Raw genomic sequence first — 19278 nt, 5'->3', positions numbered from 1 at the left:
CCTGCAGGATGAGGGTGGCTGCTCTGGGTTGCTGCCTCTGTGCAGCTGCCTGCTAGAGCCCGGCTGGGGAGGCGGCAATAGCCAAAGTGGCAGGTAACCCTGGCGCTGAGAGCATGGCAGCCCTGGGCTGGGTGCAGGGGGTGAGGTCACTGGGGAAGGCACCGGAAGCAGGTTCCCTCTGCTCAGCTTCAATTAGGGGCATTGCCCACACCCCTCCCCCTGCTGAGATGTCCCCGAGGGTATGGGAGCTCCGGGGAGAAGCTTTGTTGCTGTGAGTCCTCTCCACCCAGGGCTGGGGCTGGCCCAGAGGTATGTGCTCCCTGCTCCTGAGGCCCCAGCTCCCTGGGATCCGGCAGGATTGGCTGCTCTGGGCCAGAGAGGTGGGGCTGAAAGGTTCCTGCACCCTGAGTCAACACGTGGGGTGGTCACATGCTCTTCTCCAAAAAACTTTAAATTGTGGCCCCCACTCTCAACAGTTACATGTAGCCTGTGCCCTTACTCACTTCTGCTTTGAGCTGCAAACTCAGCTGGTGGGAGGAATTCACTTGCAAGACTCATCTTCATGGTTGGAGGGAGAGTAAAGAACAAAGGCTTTTGTCCTCTTTAATGCTCCACTCTAGTCTGTGTGATGTCGATGGGCCTTTGTTCTCTGCCAGGACGTAACACCTTCTGTTGGAGACCAGCACTTTACACTCATTAGTGGCTCTCTCCTGTCTGGTGATTTACACAGTCACAGAGACTTACAGTGCAAACACTCAAATATTACCTTATAACACAGGATACAGATGCTAGAAGTGAAATGAATGCATGCAGTCATTCACCACCAGTCCATAAAGTCTAAATACTAAACACATTCTTTTCATTCTAGCCCCTGTTTTAACCATACCAACACTCAGCTGAGCCAGACTGATTCCAGCTCAGTATTTGTCAGTGTCCGACTGAAACAGGGGGACCTTGGCATGAGCTGGCACCTGGTCTGCCAGCATCACATATAAAGGGCCCAATTCTCCACCCCAACTCTGCCAGAACCCCAGCTAACTCATGGTGTTCTATGTGAATATCAAGAAGTTGTGGGGCTTCTCTCAACATCCACCACCAACAGATCAAATCCAAATTCACAGAAGGCAAAAATGCTTCATTCCCATCACCTTGTGTGCTAATACTGTAAATATTTCCGTCGATATGGGAGCCTGGTCCCTGGGGTGAGGCAGGAATCCTCCTGGCATGTGGAGGATAGTGTCATCAAAGGAGAGAGGATGTTTATAACAAGGTTCAGTGGATATAGAAGCCAAGAGAACCTTATAATTGGGTTACTGTGCCTTGTGAGTCAGACTCAGCACTGCAAAGTACACTGCACGCAGACGAGATCAGATCTGTACCGCACAGCTGGGAAGACACATACACTGATATTCAAGGGGACCTGCAGCAATATGAAAACAAATTTAAAGATGAGTGTGTGGCTATGTTCTACTAAACCAGGATTGTGTCCTTCTGCTCCTCCATCTGTTCATCTAGCTGTAGCCACGTGTTGTTTCTTAGGCTATGTCTACACTAGAGACCTTACAATGGCACAGCTGTACCACTGGCATAATTAAATCACCCTCAACAAGCGGCGGTAGCTCTGTGGGCAGGAGAGTGTCTCCCACCAACATAGTGCTGTCCACATCAGTGCTTCTGTTGATGAAACTTAGGTCAGTCAGGGGGGTGTTTTTTCACACCCCTGAGCTACATAAGTTTTACTGACAAAAGTGCCACCATAGACATAGCCTTAGACATACTTAACTTGTCAGCTTTTTGGGACAGGGTCTGTCTTTTTGTTCCTTGCTTGTAGAGCACCTTGCACTGGGGGCCCTGGGTGTTACAATAATAATAATAATAACAACAAATAACGTATAAATCATCAGCTCCTCAGTGTCTGTACAGCAGCATGCGCAAGGCACTAATAAACAGGAGACACTGCAAACATTGTCTGCACTACAGGGTTGGTTTGTACAGCCCCTAACTCTGCACCCTTCCACCCACACAAACCTGTCACCCATTTTGTGGTGCTTTCAGCCCAGACTGGCCGGCCTGGCTGGATTATTTGTAGAGACCTGTCAGGGTTCCTTCCCCACTCTGAACCCCCTAAGCTTATTTTTACCAGCTTAGGTTAAAAACTTTCCCAAGGCACAAATTCCACCTTGCTTGAACAGTACGCTGCCACCACCAAGTGATTTAGACAAAGAATCAGGGAAAGGACCACTTGGAGTCCTATTCCCCCAAAAATATTCCCCCAAGCTCCACACCCCCTTTCCTGGGGAAGGCTTGAGAATAATATCCTCACCAATTGGTACAGGTGAACACAGACCCAAACCCTTGGATCTTAAGAAAAATGAAACACCAATCGGGTTCTTAAAAGAAGAATTTTAATTAAAGAAAAGGTAAAAGAATCACCTCTGTAAAATCAGGGTGGTAAGTACTTTACAGAATAACAAAAGACTCAAAAACACAGAGGATTTCCCCTCTAGGCAAAACTTTAAAGTTACAAAAACAGGGATAAACCTCCCTCTTAGCACAGGGAAAATTCGCAAGCTAAAACAAGAGGTAATCGAACGCATTTCTTTGCTATTATGTACTATTTTAGCAAGACCAGATGCTTAGTTCAGCTGTGGCTTAGGGAGATGTATTTTCCCTGCCCTGTTTTCTTGTTGACTCTGGGAGACACAGACAAAAAACCTTCCCCTACAGATTTGAAAGTATCTTCTCCCCTTATTGGTCCTTTTCGTCAGGTGCCACCCAGGTTATCTGAGCTTCTTAACCCTTTACAGGTAAAAGAGGAATTAACCCTTTACAGGGAAAGAGGGATTTTATGCTACCCTTAGCTGTATGTTTATGACAAGGCCATATGCTGTTTTCACTGTGATAGCCACCCACTTTGCAGCAAGGATGCAGGCTAAATCCCTCAGAGCGATGACAGTCCTTCAGTGCCTTCCCACAATATGGGAAAGTAGAAATGGGTGGCAACCTAGGTAGCAGTGACCATGAGATGGTTGAGTTCAGGATCCTGACAAAAGGAAGAAAGGAAAGTAGCAAAATACAGACCCTGGACTTCAGAAAACCAGACTTTGACTCCCTGAGGGAACTGATGGGCAGGATACCCTGGGAAGCTAATATGAGGGGGCAAGGAGTCTAGGAGAGCTGGCTGTATTTTAAAGAAGCCTTATTGAGGGTGCAGGAACAAACCATCCTGAAATGAAGAAAGTATGGCAAATATGGCAGGCGACCAGCTTGGCTTAACAGTGAAATCTTCGGTGAGCTTAAACTCAAAAAGGAAGCTTACAAAAAGTGGAAATTTGAACAGATGTCTAGGGAGGAGTATAAAAATATTACTAGAGCATGCAGGGGTGTAATCAGGAAGGCCAAGGCACAATTGGAGTTGAGCTAGCAAGGGATGTGAAGGGTAACAAGAAGGGTTTCTACAGGTATGTTAGCAACAAGAAGAAGGTCAGGGAAAGTGTGGGACCCTTACTGAGTGGGGGAGGCAACATAGTGACAGATGATGTGGAAAAAACTGAAGTACTCAATGCTTTTTTTGCCTAGGTCTTCACAGACACGGTCAACACCCAGACTGCTGTACTGGGCAGCACAGTATGGGGAGGAGGTGAGCAGCCCTCAGTGCTGAAAGAACTATTTAGAAAAGCTGGATGTACACAAGTCCATGGGTCCAGATCTAATGGATCCGAGGGTGCTGAGGGAGTTGGCTGATGTGATTGCAGAGCCATTGGCCATTATCTTTGAAAACTCATGGTGATTGGGGGTGAGGGGTCCCGGACTATTGGAAATAGGCAAATATAGTGCCCATATTTTAAAAAAGGAAGAAAGAGAACCTGGGGAACTACAGACGGGTCAGCCACACTTCAGTCCCTGGCAAAATCATGGAGCAGGTACTCAAGGAATCCATTTTGAAGCACTTGGAGGAGAGGAAGGTGATCAGGAACAGCCAACATGGATTCACCAAGGGCAAATCATGCCTGACCAACCTGATTGCCTTCTATGATGAGATAACTGGCTCTGTGGATATGGGGAAAGCGGTGGATGTGATATATGTTGACTTTAGCAAAGCTTTTGATACGGTCTCCCATAGTATTCGTGCTAGCAAGTTAAAAAAGTATGAGCTGGATGAATGGACTATAGGGTGGATAGAAAGCTGGCTAGATTGTCGGGCTCAACGGGTAGTGATCAATGGCTCTATGTCTAGTTGGCAGCCAGTATCAAGCGGAGTGCCCCAGAGGTTGGTCCTGGTGCTGGTTTTGTTCAACATCTTTATTAGTGATCTGGATGATGGGATGAATTGCACCCTCAGCAAGTTCGCAGATGACACTAAGCTGGGGGGAGAGGTAGATACGCTGGAGGGTAGGGATAGGGTCCAGAGTGACCTAGACAAATTGGAGGATTGGGCCAAAAGAAATCTGATGAGGTTCAACAAGGACAAGTGCAGAGTCCTGCACTTAGGAAGGAAGAATCCCATGTACCGCTACAGGCTGGGGACCGACTGGCTAAGCAGCAGTTCTGCAGAAAAGGATCTGGGGATTACAGTGGATGAGAAGCTGGATATGAGTCAGCAGTGTGCCCTCATTGCCAAGAAGGCCAATGGCATTTTGGGCTGTATAAGTAGGGGCATTGCCAGCAGATTGAGAGACATGATCATTCCCCTCTATTTGACACTGGTCAGGCCACACATGGAGTATTGCGTCCAGTTTTGGTCCCCCCACTACAGAAGGGATGTGGACAAATTGGAGAGAGTCCAGCGGAGGGCAATGAAAATGATCAGGGGGCTGGGGCACATGACTTACAAGGAAAGACTGAGAGAACTGGGGTTATTTAGTCTGCAGAAGAGAAGTGTGAGGGGGGATTTGATAGCAGCCTTCAACTACCTGAAGGGGGGTTCCCACAGAGGATATAGCTCGGCTGTTCTCAGTGGTGGCAGATGACAGAACAAGCCATAATGATCTCAAGTTGCAGTAGGGGAGGTTTAGGTTGGATATTAGGAAAAACTATTTCACTAGGAGGGTGGCGAAGCACTGGAATGGGTTACCTAGGGAGGTGGTGGAATCTTCATCCTTAGAGGTTTTTATGGCTCGGCTTTACAAAGCCCTGGCTGGGATGATTTAGCTGGGGATTGGTCCTGCTTTGAGCAGGGGGTTGGACTAGATGACCTCCCAAGGTGCCTTCCAACCCTGATATTCTATGAATTCCCCCTGTGTGCCCAGTACGACAGACATGGGAAGCAATCATAGAGCCACTCAGCTTAGTGCAATACTAACAACCATGGGCTGTGCCCCAGCAGTCCGAGCAACACCCACGGGAGCCAAGCACCAGTGAGGACCCAGTAACCAGAGTGTGGCTGCTCACACCTGCCCTATAGACGACTTTTGCCTCCCTATACTGGGGGGAAGGGGCAATCTAAAGGGGAGGACATGTGACTGCCCCACATGTCTCCTCTGCCCAGAGACCCCCGCTCTGCGCCCAGCACAGGGCCGCCATGCTCTCCTCACCCCATTGTACCTGTGGGGGAGGGAAATGGGGGCTCTGTCCTTCTCCTGCTGCGTCCCCCCAGCACATTTGGTCGCTCTCCCTGGCAGCCAGGCCCAGGTGGGGAGCGGGCCCGGCTACCAGGGACCTCAGCTGAGCAAGCCGGAAACATGCTTGTGGGGGGGAGGGGATTCCAGCTCACTAGTCCCCTGTCCCTAGCAGCTGGGCCCAGCCAGGCTCTCAGGCAGCCGCGCATGGAGCAGCGACCCAGAGTAGCCAGCTTGAGAAACGGCTGCTTCTGCCACCTCCACTCCCCACCTGAGACGGGCTGAGCATGTCAGAGGCAGGCACAGCAGGAGGACAGAGCCCCTCTCCCTCCTCTCACCCCCCAGCAGGCCAATCTGAAGGGGCATTTGACCCCACATGTTCCCCTATGCTTCACCTCTGTAACATGGGTGCAGATGGCCTGGGCTAACTCTGCAGTGAAGCCACACCCTTTGGCACATGAAGTACCTTTATGCCTATGAGTGGTCCCACTGTGGGAAAGTGTTTGCAAGCTCAGGGCCTTAGTGTGTTGATGCCCCCATAGCAAAGCAGAAGGGGCTTTCAGCACTTAAATGGTTCTAAATGGATCTCATTACCTTTATAGGTTCCCCAGAGTCATGAATCACTGTATGAAATGCCCCAGAATACCACTATTACACACACACATCGTCAAACTCAGCTGTTGCATGAGGCTAGCCGATAGGAGAGGCTGAGTGTTTCAGGAAATTACTGCTGGTTACTCCATGGTGCCTACTTGGAAAGTTTGTAGTAGTAGCATTATGGTCAGCACCAAAGGGTCTTGCTTTATGATGTATTTTTCTAAAAATCTCCTGCTCTGTGGTGGTAAAAAAAAGAACCCAGCTCAGTTCCTGCCTCCCACAGGTCAGGCCGCACATGTTCTGCACATGGCTTATGCTTTCCTTACCCCTTGCAGGGCACCTTGAAATCTAAACCCCCCCAAGTCTGCTGTGTCTGAGTGTGAAACACTTTGCTAATAGCTCAGCAAGGAGTAGCCATGTTGTTCTGGCCACATGCAAGGGAAACATTCTGATGCCAGAGACTAGGCATGCAGGAAATTCCTGGTTGTTAATAGTGCCGCATGTATTCATGTGGGCAGATACAGAGATTGGAATAGGGTGAGGGATCTGAGCTGGAGAGTTGTCAGGAGACCTGAGTTCTGAGCTCAACTCTGCCAGTGGCTTGGTGAGTGGCCTTAGGCAAGTCCCGTAAGTTCACATGGCTCTGCCTGTGGAATGGAGATAGTGACATGAACCCATCTTGGAGCTCTACAGAGAGATGCACTACAGAGAGGCTAAGAATTATTATTATTACTAGTATCATTTCATGGCTATTGCAGTCCTCTGAATTACAGCACTGCCCGTCTCTGGCTGAATTCCTCGCAACCATCATTCCCTGGTCCTCAGCAAAGACCAACTGTAAAGAGGCTGTTCTCCAGCTCCCTGCAAGAGTGGCAGTTTGGGGAGTGCTAGTACTGGAATGGCTGGGGGAGGGGAGAGTTTGGCCTTCTCTCCTGCTGCAGAAGAGCAGGGAGTGGGGGGATGGTGTGCTAGACCCTTGCGGAGGGTTCAGCCAGAGGATTAAAGGAGCCAACACAGGTCGACCAGCCAGCTGCACCAGTGAATCCTACCCCCAGAGCTCTGCAAGAGGAAGCCACCTGCCTTGCACCAGGGTGGGGAGACCATGCAGTGTCTGAGGCCCAGGGGAGCTCCTTGAATCAAAGACCGAGACTGAGGATGGCTACCTGTGGTAGGGACCAGGCCTGCACCGGGAGGGAGTGCACACAACTCTGGCTGTTTCCTTCCTATCCCTGCTGCCCCCTGGAGGGGTTTATTATTCACGTGGCTCGCACAAAGTGTCTACCCATGTGCTGCTGCCTCTCCTTCTGCTGTGGGGGCTGCCAAGGGCAGAGCAGAGCTCAGTTCTCGGGCGTCTCTGCTTTTCCAGCTGGAGAAGGCGCTGCAGGTGGAAGCAGCCCAGCGGGAAGGGGATGGTAGCCTGGCCCTCATGGAGCTGAGGCAGCGGTTCGAGGATGACGAGAAGGCGTACAAGTGCAAGCTGCAGGCCTATCAGGAGGGGCAGCAGCGCCAGGCTCAGCTGGTCCAGAGGCTCCAGAACAAGGTAAGTACCTGAACCCGTGCCAGCCTCTCAGTGTGCAAACTACAGGGTACCTAGGATGGGGCACAGAAAAAACTGACTGTCTAGCTTGCCCAGCCATTGCTTTGGGTATCTGGTCTGAATGGGGTAGCTGTGGTGCCACCCCAATTCACACCACCTGGGCGCTAGGCTCAGTCTGCTGAATGTCCAGGCTGTGACACAGGCACGTGTTGGGCAAGGAAGGAGCAGGAAGGGATGTGCATCATACTCTTAATTTCTGTTAGTGTTATGAACAAGGCAGCCTTACCTCTGGGCAACTTCCACCCCACTGCACCTCTGAGAAACCCCCCACCTTGTTGCACCTCTGGGTAACACCCCCATTGCACCTCTGGGCAAACCCCTCCACTGAACCACTGGGCAACCTTCCCCACCCTGGTGCACTTCTGGGTAATCCCTCCTACTCCCACTGCACCTCTGGGTAACCCACCCCACTGCACCTCTGGGCAACCTTCCCCACCCCTGCTGCACCTGTGGGTAACCCCTCCTGCTCCCATTGCACATCTGGGCAACCCCCCCTCCACTGCACCTCTGGATAACCCACCCCACCCCCCAATGCACCTCTGGGCAACCTCCCTGACCCCTGTTGCACCGCTGGATAACCCCTCCCATTTCACCTCTGGGCAACCACCCCCCAACTGCACCTCTGGGCAACCTTCCTCACCCCTGTTGCACCTCTGGCTAACTGCCCCCCCACCTCCCCCGTATACGTCTTGATAACCCACCCACCCCCCCACACACACACTGCACCTCTGGGTAACCCCCTGCCCTGCTACAACTTTAGGAAGGGAATATGCATTTCTGAGACAGAGTTTGCTTGGCACTCTGCTCGGCTGTGTGGGACTGGATTCTATGTCACATTAAGATGCCTCTCCTGTCTTCCAGGTGACAGTTTCATATTGCATTAAAGGCATGATCCAAAGCCCACTGAAGTCAGTGGAGTGATGTTGATGTTAGTGGGCATTGAATCTGACCCTCTGTCAGCAGTAAGCGTCATGGATTGACAGAGTAGTAGCCCCATGGGTGATCATTTTACCCTGAGTGCCTGTAATGCTCCAACTAATTATCTTAATCCAGGCTTCTCTTGCCCTCTTTTCTCGCTCTCATTTTCTGTTTTTTCTAAATCTTTCATTCCCTTCCCCCAATTCTCCTTTCTGCCCCTCGGCCTAGGTACTACAGTATAAGAAAAGATGTGGGGAGCTGGAGCAACAGCTGCTAGAGAAAACATCTGAATCCAAGCACCAGAAACAGATGGTCAGTACAGCTTTCATTGTCCTGGCAATGCAGAAAAATGGTATGACAAATCATGCAATGGTTTTACTCTGAACTTTGCAAGAAATTTGCATAGTAGTATCTCATCATGCCTTTGTGTTTAATTTCTGTGTTCTTTTGGCAGTCAGCCTCACCTAACAAAACAGCTGTTGCAAATGCCCCTTTGTATATGGTTCTCTTAGTAAAAGTGGATATAGTTGAAAAGGTTCTAGGGGCTTTCCAAGCAGCCTGGTGTGGTGGCGTGACAACCGGATCCCATCACCATCTTTCGAGCAAACAGCCCAAGCACTTCAGACAGGGCAGTGCAGAGCGGGATGGGTGACAATGGGATTTCACTGCAGTTTGAAAACCACAAAGCCCTGTGCATTTGAGATCTGCGAGAGAAGGGGATTGCAACCCGCAGAGGAGACAGCACACAGCAAGTCACTCTGCTCTGGGACTCACCATTCCCCAAGGAGTGCTGCTGGACTGGGCCTTTCTCAGCATTTCTCCAGGAGTTCTGGAAGAAGGAAAGAGATCACAGCACGGCCCTGTGGTGGCCCATGGAAACACAAGAAAGCTGCAGGATTGGATGTGTTCCCTTTCTCCCTTTTGGAAAATGGGAAATATGGTCAGTCCCCAGCATATCATAGAATCATAGAATATCAGGGTTGGAAGGGACCTCAGGGGGTCATCTAGTCCAACCCCCTGCTCAAAGCAGGACCAATCCCCAGCTAAATCATCCCAGCCAGGGCTTTGTCAAGCCTGACCTTAAAAACCTCTAAAAATGGAGATTCCACCACCTCCCTAGGTAACCCATTCCAGTGCTTCACCACCCTCCTAGTGAAAAAGTTTTTCTTAATATCCAACCTAAACCTCCCCCACTGCAACTTGAGACCATTACTCCTTGTTCTGTCATCTGGTACCACTAAGAACAGTCTAGATCCATCCTCTTTGGAACCTCCCTTCAGGTAGTTGAAAGCAGCTATCAAATCCTCCCTCATTCTTCTCTTCTGCAGACTAAATAATCCCAGTTCCCTCAGCCTCTCCTCATAAGTCATGTGCTCCAGCTCCCTAATCATTTTTGTTGCCTTCCGCTGGACTCTTTCCAATTTTTCCACATCCTTCTTGTAGTGTGGGGCCCAAAACTGGACACAGTACTCCAGATGAGGCCTCACCAGTGCCGAATAGAGGGGAATGATCACATTCCTCAATCTGCTTGCAATGCTCCTACTTATACAGCCCAAAATGCCGTTAGCCTTCTTGGCAACAAGGGCACACTGTCGACTCGTATTCAGCTTCTCATCCACTGTAACCCCCAAGTCCTTTTCTGCAGAACTGCTGCCCAGCCACTCAGTCCCTAGTCTGGCAGTGCATGTGATTCTTCCTTCCTAAGTGCATGACTCTGCACTTGTTCTTGTTGAACCTCATCAGATTTCTTTTGGCCCAACCCTCTAATTTGTCTAGGTCCCTCTGTATCCTATCCCTACCCTCCAGCGTATCTACCACTCCTCCCAGTTTAGTGTCATCTGCAAACTTGCTGAGGGTGCAATCCATGCCACCCTCTAAATCATTAATTACAGGCAGCATCACAGCATTAAGTCCCAGTGACATGGGGGCAGAAATGGGAGCCCCAGAGTCCAGTCAGGGGTTTCTGGGGCAGATCCTCACCTGGTGTAAATCGGTTTAGCTTAACTGATTTCAGTTGAGGTATGCCTATTTACACCAGCTGAGAATCTGGCTCTTTGCATTTATCTGGAATGGACTCTGAATGCAGCTTTGGGAAGAAAAGACCTTAAATAAATGACTCTGGCTCCCTGTAAATGCAGGTAACAGTCTATCCAAGGTGGCCCAGTTGGCTGGGAGGCACAGCCCCCGGCTTTAAGGACCAGAACTGGTGTTCTCTGTCTCATGGAAGGTCTCTGGTTGTACCAGCTACTGGTTCTTTTCCATTTGTCTGTTGGTTTGTGTCTGTTTATCAGTTTGTTTCTGTCTGTCCTGCGTAAAGTTCTTTGTCCTCTGGGAGCCATTCTGCTCCCTCTCCTTGCCCTTTTGATGTGTCATTCCTCTCTCCCAGCTGCAGACTCGGCTGGAGTCCACAGAATCCCGCCTGTGCGGCTCAGAGCACGACCACAGCACAGAACTGGAGAACACTCTTATCCGCCTGGAGGAGGAGCAGCAGAGGTGAGGCTGTCATCTGTGTCCAAGGAGCACCTGGGGGTCCTCGTTATCCCTTGTACAAAGGAAGGGAGAGAGCAGGTTACACTAGAGCAGCGGTTCTCAGACTGGGATCTGTGGGGCCCTGGGGATCTGTGAGGGTACTCCAGGGGTCCACAAGTCATGTCTGGGATCACCAGCCCCGCTGATCAACTCCCCCCTCCCTCTCAGTGCTTCCTGCATGCTGCTGAACTGCTGTTCCATGGCATGCAGGAGGCACTGGGAGGGAAGGGAAGGGAAGGAGCAGGGATAGGCTGCGCTCGGGGGACGGGGCGGGAAGAGGAGGGGCAGGGGTGGAGCAGGGGTGGGGAGAGGTGGGGCAGGGTGGAACCTCGGGTGGAGTGGGGGCAGGGCCTGGGGCTGAATGGGGGTTGAACACCCCGGGCGAAAATTAGAAGCCGACTTGGGGGTCTGTGAAAATTTTTAAATCAAAATGGGAGTCCTCGGGTTGCTAAAGTTTGAGAACCGCTGCACTAGAGCATTGCATAGAGCTGGGTGTTACTCAACTGCCCTCTGATGGTAACAGCTTGCAGTCGCCTGAGCTGGATTTGAACTGGGGACCTGGAGGCAACAGGCTCTGTATCCCATTAGCTGTCCCTTGAACTCTCCAGCCCTAGCTGTAATTTTGGATGCAGGTGTGCAACATGTTTTCAGTTTGAGATTTCAGAGCCTGGCCATGTGGTGCAGCGTGGTGCTTTGATTTCTTTGCTCAATTCTTAGCTCTTTGCTATTCTCTGCAGCAGACGGATACACTCACATGTGTCTTTCCTCTCCTCCTACACTGCAAAGCGGCTGGGGAGGTTGTTGTTGTCTGTGACTCAGCCCTGCTGTGATCTTGCCCAGGGAGCTGAGTCACCCAGCAAACGCAAATGATGGGGGGTTGCTGTTCAGAAATACCCCCACACATACAACAGTCTCCAACCAGATCCATCAGCCAGCACCCACTGAGATCCCTTTCTACCACCTGCTGCCTTGTAATCTCCAGCTATCAAAGGGCTCATCTTCAGAAACTAGGAGATGAAGTAGTGGCTGTTTTGGAGGCATTGTGGGGGCCAGTCCTGCGCATATTCCTACTAGGCACCATGCTCAAGTACCGCCTTTCTCAGTGTGTTTTCACCCAGGATCCCAGATCTACCTGTGGTTTCTTGCTGGGACCCATCAAGATGTGGGGTTGTGTCTGTGGTGGGGCTGTAGCAAGGTTCCCTGGGTGGAGTTTGGATGGGCTGCTGGTGGGAGGTGGCAGAAGGGAGGTCCTGGGGGATCCTAAGATGAGAGAGTTTAGCAGCTGGAGGAGGCACCTAGAGAGCATTGGGAAGCATGAGCCAGCACAGGATGTGGTTACCCATTCATAAATGGGGTGTGTCATGCTGCAGACACATAGCGCAGGGGGCCTGAGGTCTGCCCTGTTCCCTGCTGCTTTCGGAAACGACTTCAAGGCATTGATTTAAACGTATACGGGGTTTGGAGTGATAGTTGTCTCTGTGCCAATGTGGGGTTTGGGGTGACTTCTCTCCCCATGCCAGAGTGGGGTTCAGGGTGCCGCTGACGTCAGTCCCCCTGCTGATGTTGGGTTTAGGATAACCCATGACTGGTGTCCCTGTGAGGATCTGGAGTTTGGGGTGACCACTGACCGCTGTCCCCATGTGGATGCGAGGTTTGGGATGACTGCTGTCCCCGTGCCCAGGCAGGGTTTGGGGTGACCGCTGACTGCTGTCCCCATGCCGATGTTTGTTTGGGGTGAAAGCTGACTCTTCTCCCCATGCTGATGCAGGGTTTGGGGTGACATCTGACTGCTCTCCCTGTGCTGATGGGAGGTTTGGGGTGACTGCTCTCCCCATGCTGATGGGCGGTTTGGGGCGACTGCTTTCCTCATGTCATACTGCTGCTTGTGGGATGTGCAGAGATGGGTCCCGTTGGAAAGGTGCTGCAGGCAGGGTGTTCTGACCTCAGCTCCAGAATGTGCTCCTTCCTTGGCCCCGCGGAGTCAGGATCTGTGAGCCTCTCAGGCCCACTGCAGAGCCCGGCTCTTTCCTCAGGCACTTGAGGATAAAGATGTCTTTCTAAAAATGTGCTCTAGCTCAACCGGAAGTCGTGGGCTTGCTACAGGAATCACTGTGTGAGCTGCTCAGGCCTGTGCTCTGCAAGAGTTAGATTAGATAGCACGACGCTCCCATCTGGCCTCAGTGTCTATACATCTGTGAGGACGCAGCTCTTGGGCTAGCTGAGGGATCCCAAGTTGGGTCGTTGTCTGAGCTGTGGCCACTCCATTTAGTTCTACGAATAGTGTAATATTTGTATACAGGCCCCTGAGCAGGGGATGGTGTTTCTCAATTGTAGCCCAAAGAAATTAATTCTCATAATGAGATGGGGATGATCATTCCCTACTTCCCAGGGCTGAAGGGAGGAGCAATGTGTTAACGTTCATACAGTGCTTTGAGAAATGCAGTGCTCTATACAGGTGCTAAGCATTATTATTGCCTGATGTCCTCTGACTGTGTGGCCATTAGCTCAGGCCCACTCAAAGGGCCTGGAACGGTAAGTGCAGTGAAATAGGTTTGGCGTCGCCACACCTTTGCTTCTGAAGGATGGTCTGTTGCTGGAGCAGCACATGCCACACAGCTGTGCTCTGGAGATCAGAATCCAAGGCATGGAGACTATTCTCTTCATCTCCTTCCATAGGGGGGTAAATGTCCAATGGACTGAGCCTGGAGACGGAGTGTCCCACGCAGGAGAGGGTGTTCCTTCTACTGGGGCAGGATTGCTGGAGCACAGGGAGTACCTGGAGATCGGAGCTGCCCTCTAGTGCCAGTGCTGCAGTGCTGAGGAAACCAATGTCTGGCTTGTTCTGCCCTAGGAGCACCAGCCTTTCCCAGATGAACATGCTGCTGCGGGAACAGCTGGACCAGATGAAATGCTCCAATCAGAGACTGGCTGGGGAGCTGGAGAAGGCAACATCAGACCTGCACAGGCTGAGAGGCGAGCTAGAGCAGAGAGCATCCCAGTGGGGCAACAGCAGGGGGGTGAGTTCTTCTGCTGGGCATTGTGGTTTGTTTTTTTATTGTTGACTTCAGGGAGTGATGCCAGTTTAGACCAGCTGGGGGTCTGGCCCCCTGACGTCAATGGAGCTGTGCCGATTTACACCAGCTCCATTTCTAAATCTGCCCATGTAGCCTGGTACTAGTCTAGCTTAAACACAGCAGGGTGGTTCAAAGAGGGTGACTTCCCTGGAGCTGAGAGCTGAACGTTCTGTTCTAGAGCCAGTGCAGTTTAATAGATGTATTAATGACTTGGCGGGGGGTGCAGACCAGTGAGGGACACAGTCTGCAGATGACATGCAGTTATTTAGGGCAGTGAGGAGCAGAGAGCAACGTCAGAGAGACCTGAAGAAGCCAGGGGAGTGGGCAGCGCAATGGGGGATGAAAAACAGTGCTGATAAATACAAAGTGATGTACATTGGGGGGAAGATGGAACGGCGCGTACACCTTGCAGGGTTCTCCATTAACTGTATCCACTCGGGAAAGGGGGCTGGACGTCACTGCTGACAACTCAATGGAAACCTCAGTTAAGTGTGCCATGGGGGTGCACACACACCGAGTTAGGCTGCAGAAGGGATGTGATGGAGCCTGGGCCTCAGCCATGATGCTCCCTTGGTAAACTCCTGAATTCTGAGACATCACCTCTGCCCTCACAACCCATCATGTTCTGCTCTTATTTCCTCAGAGCTCTGGCATATACTTAAGCAATGAGCACAGCGGGATCCTGCTGCTATGGCGCCAAGCTGCCACGCTGCGCAGTAACTTGGCGGAGCTGCGTGCCACAGCAGAGCGGTGAGTACTGCCTGGGCGATGTTCTGCTGGGAGATTTCCCCGCTATCCCTGATGGCCCTATAGGTGGAAGCAGGAAGATGACGAGTGTGTGGATCTCGATAGCTGGTTCCAGCGCCGGCTCTGAGTAACAGGGCCCTAACCTGAATCCCCTCTAGAGGGTATGTAAATCTGATCCCGGGGACTGCCAAAGAGGAACGATACCAGCTAACCACAGCCAGAGGGTCCTTGGATCTCTCAGCTGACCTAAGCAAAGTCAGAAAGTGCCTGTGCCAACTAGGCATGATCTCTGCAGCAAGTTCCCAGGATGATAGCTGCACAGCGGTAATGATGCGGCCTCGGGTGGAACACTACTGAGAGTATCAGCTCAGGACAAATTGTTTAGAGCAGGGCAGTAACAGCCCAAAGCTGGAGTTCCTTTACTATTAAGGCAAACCAAACCAGCCAAACAGAGAGGACTTTGGTTATACCCCACTGGCTAACTAGAAGTCATACAAGCAATTCCCTCAGATACTCCAGTTCCCTTGTATCACCACCAGCACCGCTCCTTATGAGGATGAATGGCTATGAAAACCAATAATCCAATAAAAGAAAAAGGGTTCTCTCAATCCCAAAGGACCAAGCCCCAGGACCAGATCAATATACCAATTAGACCTTACCCACAAATCACACTGCTGCCAATCCTTTAGAATCTAAAATCTAAAGGTTTATTCATAAAAAGAAAGAAATATAGATGAGAGTTAAAATTGGTTAACTGGAATCAATTACATACAGCAATGGCAAAGTTCTTGGTTCAGGCCTGTAGCAGTGATGGAATAAGCTGCAGGCTCAAATCAAGTCTCTGGAGTATATCCACAACTTGGATGGGTCATTCAATCCTTTGTTCAGAGCTTCAGTTTGTAGCAAAGTTCCTCCAGAGGTAAGAAGTAGGATTGAAGACAAAATTGAGATGATGCAGCTGCCTTTTATAGTCCTTTTGCCATGTGACTTGTGCTTGCTTTGTTCCAAAGACAAGATGTCCATCACATGGCATGGAAAAACCTTAGAGTTCTGTCCATAGGCATGTCCCTGCATGCCTTGCTGAGTCACAAGGTGTATCTGCTTCTTTCAGTGGGTCAGTTGTATAGCTGATGGTCCTTAATTGGCTATCAAGCAGGCTAGGCAGTGCTGACGCCAAATTGTCTGGGGTGTCACCCAGAAGCGTAGCACAAGTTTGACATACAGAGAGTATAGAGCCAATACTTATAACTTTAAATACAAAAATGATACATGCATACAGATAGCATCATCATAACCAGCAAACCATAACCTTTTCATGGACACCTTACGTGACCTCCTTTGTACAATATTTGGTGCCACTATAGGACCTTGGTTGCAACAATGATCTATATGGTCACAGTTCATATTAATAACGTCACAACAGCCAGACAGGGGATTGAGCTTCCAAAGGAGAGGCACTGGATCTGGTGCCCCCAGGAAGTGAGTCATGCCAGGCTGTCCTGAGTAGGTTTCCATTGCTGGGGCCCTGGTAGTTTCTGGGAGGAGGCTCAGACAGCTGTTGGCTGGCTGGGTGCTAGGAGCCCTGGCTGGGCTTTCAGGTGACGCTCTCTAAAACCACAAGGATTTCTGTGTGATTCTTCACATGGGGCGATTTCTCTCTTGTTGCCAGAGGCCTGGCTGAGACCCAGAAAGACATGGCAAGGACTGCACGCCGCCTTCAGACTGCCTGCCTGAACCTGGACTCGAACCTGCGTCTGTCCGAGAGTGGCGCAGCTTGCTCACTGGAGAAGCAGGCTCTGCAGAGGGCACGCTTGGAGCAGCAGCTTCGGGAGAAGGTCTGGGAGATGATTCAGCTCCAGAGTCGCTGGGATGGCGAGAAAGTAGAGCTGAACTCCAGGTGAAGATGTGATGGGACCTAGTGAGCCAATGGGGTAATCCTTGGAGAGGTCTCCAACTGGGGTCGTGTTCCGGCTCCCTGCCTCTGGCTTTTCCTAAGAGCTTCCAAGGAATGGCCAGCTGCAGAGCTGATGTAAATTGGCATAACTCCATTGAAGCTCATGGATCAGCTCCCCAGCGGGTGTAAATCAGCATAGCTCTGTTGAAGCTAAAATGCCCAGTCATCGGTTGGTGTCAGTTCTTTTAGCATCATTGATGTCAGTGGGACCCAGGGGGCTGGGCTGATTTAGACCAACTGAGGATCTGAGTTCAGAAAGCAAAATCTCCTCTCACCCAAGGAAAAGGTGCTCTGCCCAGGGCAGGAGGGGTTCCACTTCAGGGGCATGGTGGAGCGCCTGGGACTGACTTTAACTAAAATCAAACACCAAACCCTCCTTTGATCCTGTTGTTTTCATCATCCTGTTGTTTTAAATAACCAACACAGATTGAAAGGGGAAGGGGGGCAGCGGTTCACGCTGCAGGCAGGCGTGGGAGTGATCTTGGCTGCACTCTGCATGTAAATAATGCCACTGGTCTGTCAAGGATTCTTCTGAGATGCTGATCACTAGGTTAGACCCAGGAAACAAGTCAGTGACAGGATGCCATCTCATCCCCTCCCCCTCTTTCAATGGCATGTTTTGGGGACCCAAGGTGAACTTGCAGAGGCTAAGAGGGCCATATAACCACTATACCTAGGTAGACAGGTTGTGATGCATTAATGGAACCCGACTTCTGCTCAAAGTGATGCAGCCACGAACAGATTAAACCCACAGAAGTGTTTTCTAAGAAGTAAAAGGCCCCAAACTAGAGAAAATAAACACCCCTAATCCATTGGTTAGAAGCTGAAAGCCAGAGCTGATCTGGATGACTGCAGAGCCCTCCCCGACTGCAGAGCCCCAGGGGGACAGCTGTCCAGTCAGGAGTGGGTTTTGTATCCAGGTCAGGGTTGGGATCACCAGTGGAGCTCTGAGGGGAAGCCTAAGACTGAAAGGTGTTGGGCCCAATCCTGCAACTGACCCAAAGCTCGTGTGGAACGCTGCTAAAGCCAATGGATGGCTCTATGCTAGCACAGAAGCCTACCCACGCCCAACAAATTGTGGGGTTGGGGCCTTTGAGACAACGTTCCCCTCCCATTCTCAGCCAGCCAGGCCAGGGCTCCCAAGCTTAGGGAAAGAGAGTGAAGAATGATATTGGCTGCAGCTTCTTCTTATTCCTCTGATATTGATGTTGAGAAATGTGCTAGAAAAATAACTCAGTAAACACCATGGAATATTTAACACACTTCTTCTCATGTTCCTGGAAATGACACAGTAGATACCCTGGAAATAGCATTCTGTGGCCCAGGAGGTTGTTGTTCAGCAGAATTATGGTAAATCAGTGACAAATTTCCCAGCTGTGTAAAGCTTTAACTCTCCTCATTCCACCCTCCCTTCCTATCGCTCAACGATTCTCCTGGCTGGGTGCCTCTTGGGTTCAGGTCATTACCTCTGAAATGTGTCAGGTGTTCACCCCATCCATCCAGTTCCTGTGTGTAGATCTTGTCGTGTACGAGCAGCTGTTCTCTGCATTGAACTGTCTCTGAATGCCCTGGAGGGACTGAAAGGTGCTGGGGAAATGTCAGCTTTGCCATTGAGCCCCTGGTGCTTTCTTCACTCTGCTCAACCTGCTCTCTGTGCCCGGCTTGTATCTTTCAGGATAACAGAACTGACTGCTTTAGGACAGAAACTTAAAGAACAGAATGCAAAGAAAGAGAAGACCATCTCTGCTCTAAAACTGGACATTCAGAAACTGGTACACATATCCACAAACTCCTCTCTCTCAATTAGTCAATCTCACACGCACACACACACACACACACTCTCTCTCTCTCTCTTTCTCTGATCTTTCTGTATGTTCATCACTAAGAAACCACTTCTCTTTGAACACAGGAAATCATTAAAACTGGAGAGCTACTGGAGGTGCAGGACCTGAAAGATGAAAGTGAATCTTTGCAGCGAATCATGAACAGCATCACACAGGTGTGCTATTTCACTCACAGCAAAGTGCAAGGATGTGGCTAAGGCACTCGCCTTGGACTTGGAAGATCTGCATTCAAGTCCCTGCTGTGCCATAGACTTCCTAGGTGACCATGGACAAGTCACTTAGCCTCTCTGTGCTTCAGTTCCCCATCTGTAAAATGTGGATGCCCTGTTTCAAAAGGTTGCTCAGCTACTACAGTAATGGGAGCCATGTGTACCTTAGATAAATAGAGAACTAAATCCAGTAAGGGCCCCTTATGTCTATATTGTGAATGGTTTTAATTTGGTGATTCAGACCATATGGC

At 50.5% G+C, this 19278-nt stretch overlaps 1 protein-coding gene across 3 annotated transcripts in view; it reads left to right on the top strand.

Annotated features, from left to right (window-relative positions):
• The window catches only part of CROCC2 (ciliary rootlet coiled-coil, rootletin family member 2), a 139662-nt gene that overhangs the window by 25051 nt on the left and 95333 nt on the right, over positions 1 to 19278 (top strand). For all 3 annotated transcript variants that reach the window (XM_039486945.1, XM_039486946.1, XM_039486944.1), the window contains exons 4-11: positions 7522 to 7695; positions 8899 to 8982; positions 11057 to 11163; positions 14051 to 14216; positions 14917 to 15023; positions 16690 to 16917; positions 18650 to 18746; positions 18884 to 18973. In XM_039486945.1, the coding sequence (XP_039342879.1) occupies positions 7522 to 7695; positions 8899 to 8982; positions 11057 to 11163; positions 14051 to 14216; positions 14917 to 15023; positions 16690 to 16917; positions 18650 to 18746; positions 18884 to 18973 (1053 nt within the window). The remainder of the gene's footprint in view (positions 1 to 7521; positions 7696 to 8898; positions 8983 to 11056; positions 11164 to 14050; positions 14217 to 14916; positions 15024 to 16689; positions 16918 to 18649; positions 18747 to 18883; positions 18974 to 19278) is intronic.

The sequence above is a fragment of the Mauremys reevesii genome, linkage group 9 (genome assembly GCF_016161935.1).
Source record: "Mauremys reevesii isolate NIE-2019 linkage group 9, ASM1616193v1, whole genome shotgun sequence".
Classification (NCBI taxonomy): domain Eukaryota; kingdom Metazoa; phylum Chordata; order Testudines; family Geoemydidae; genus Mauremys; species Mauremys reevesii.
The sequence above is the reverse complement of the archived record's forward strand: the minus strand, read 5'-3'. Positions and strand labels throughout refer to the sequence as shown.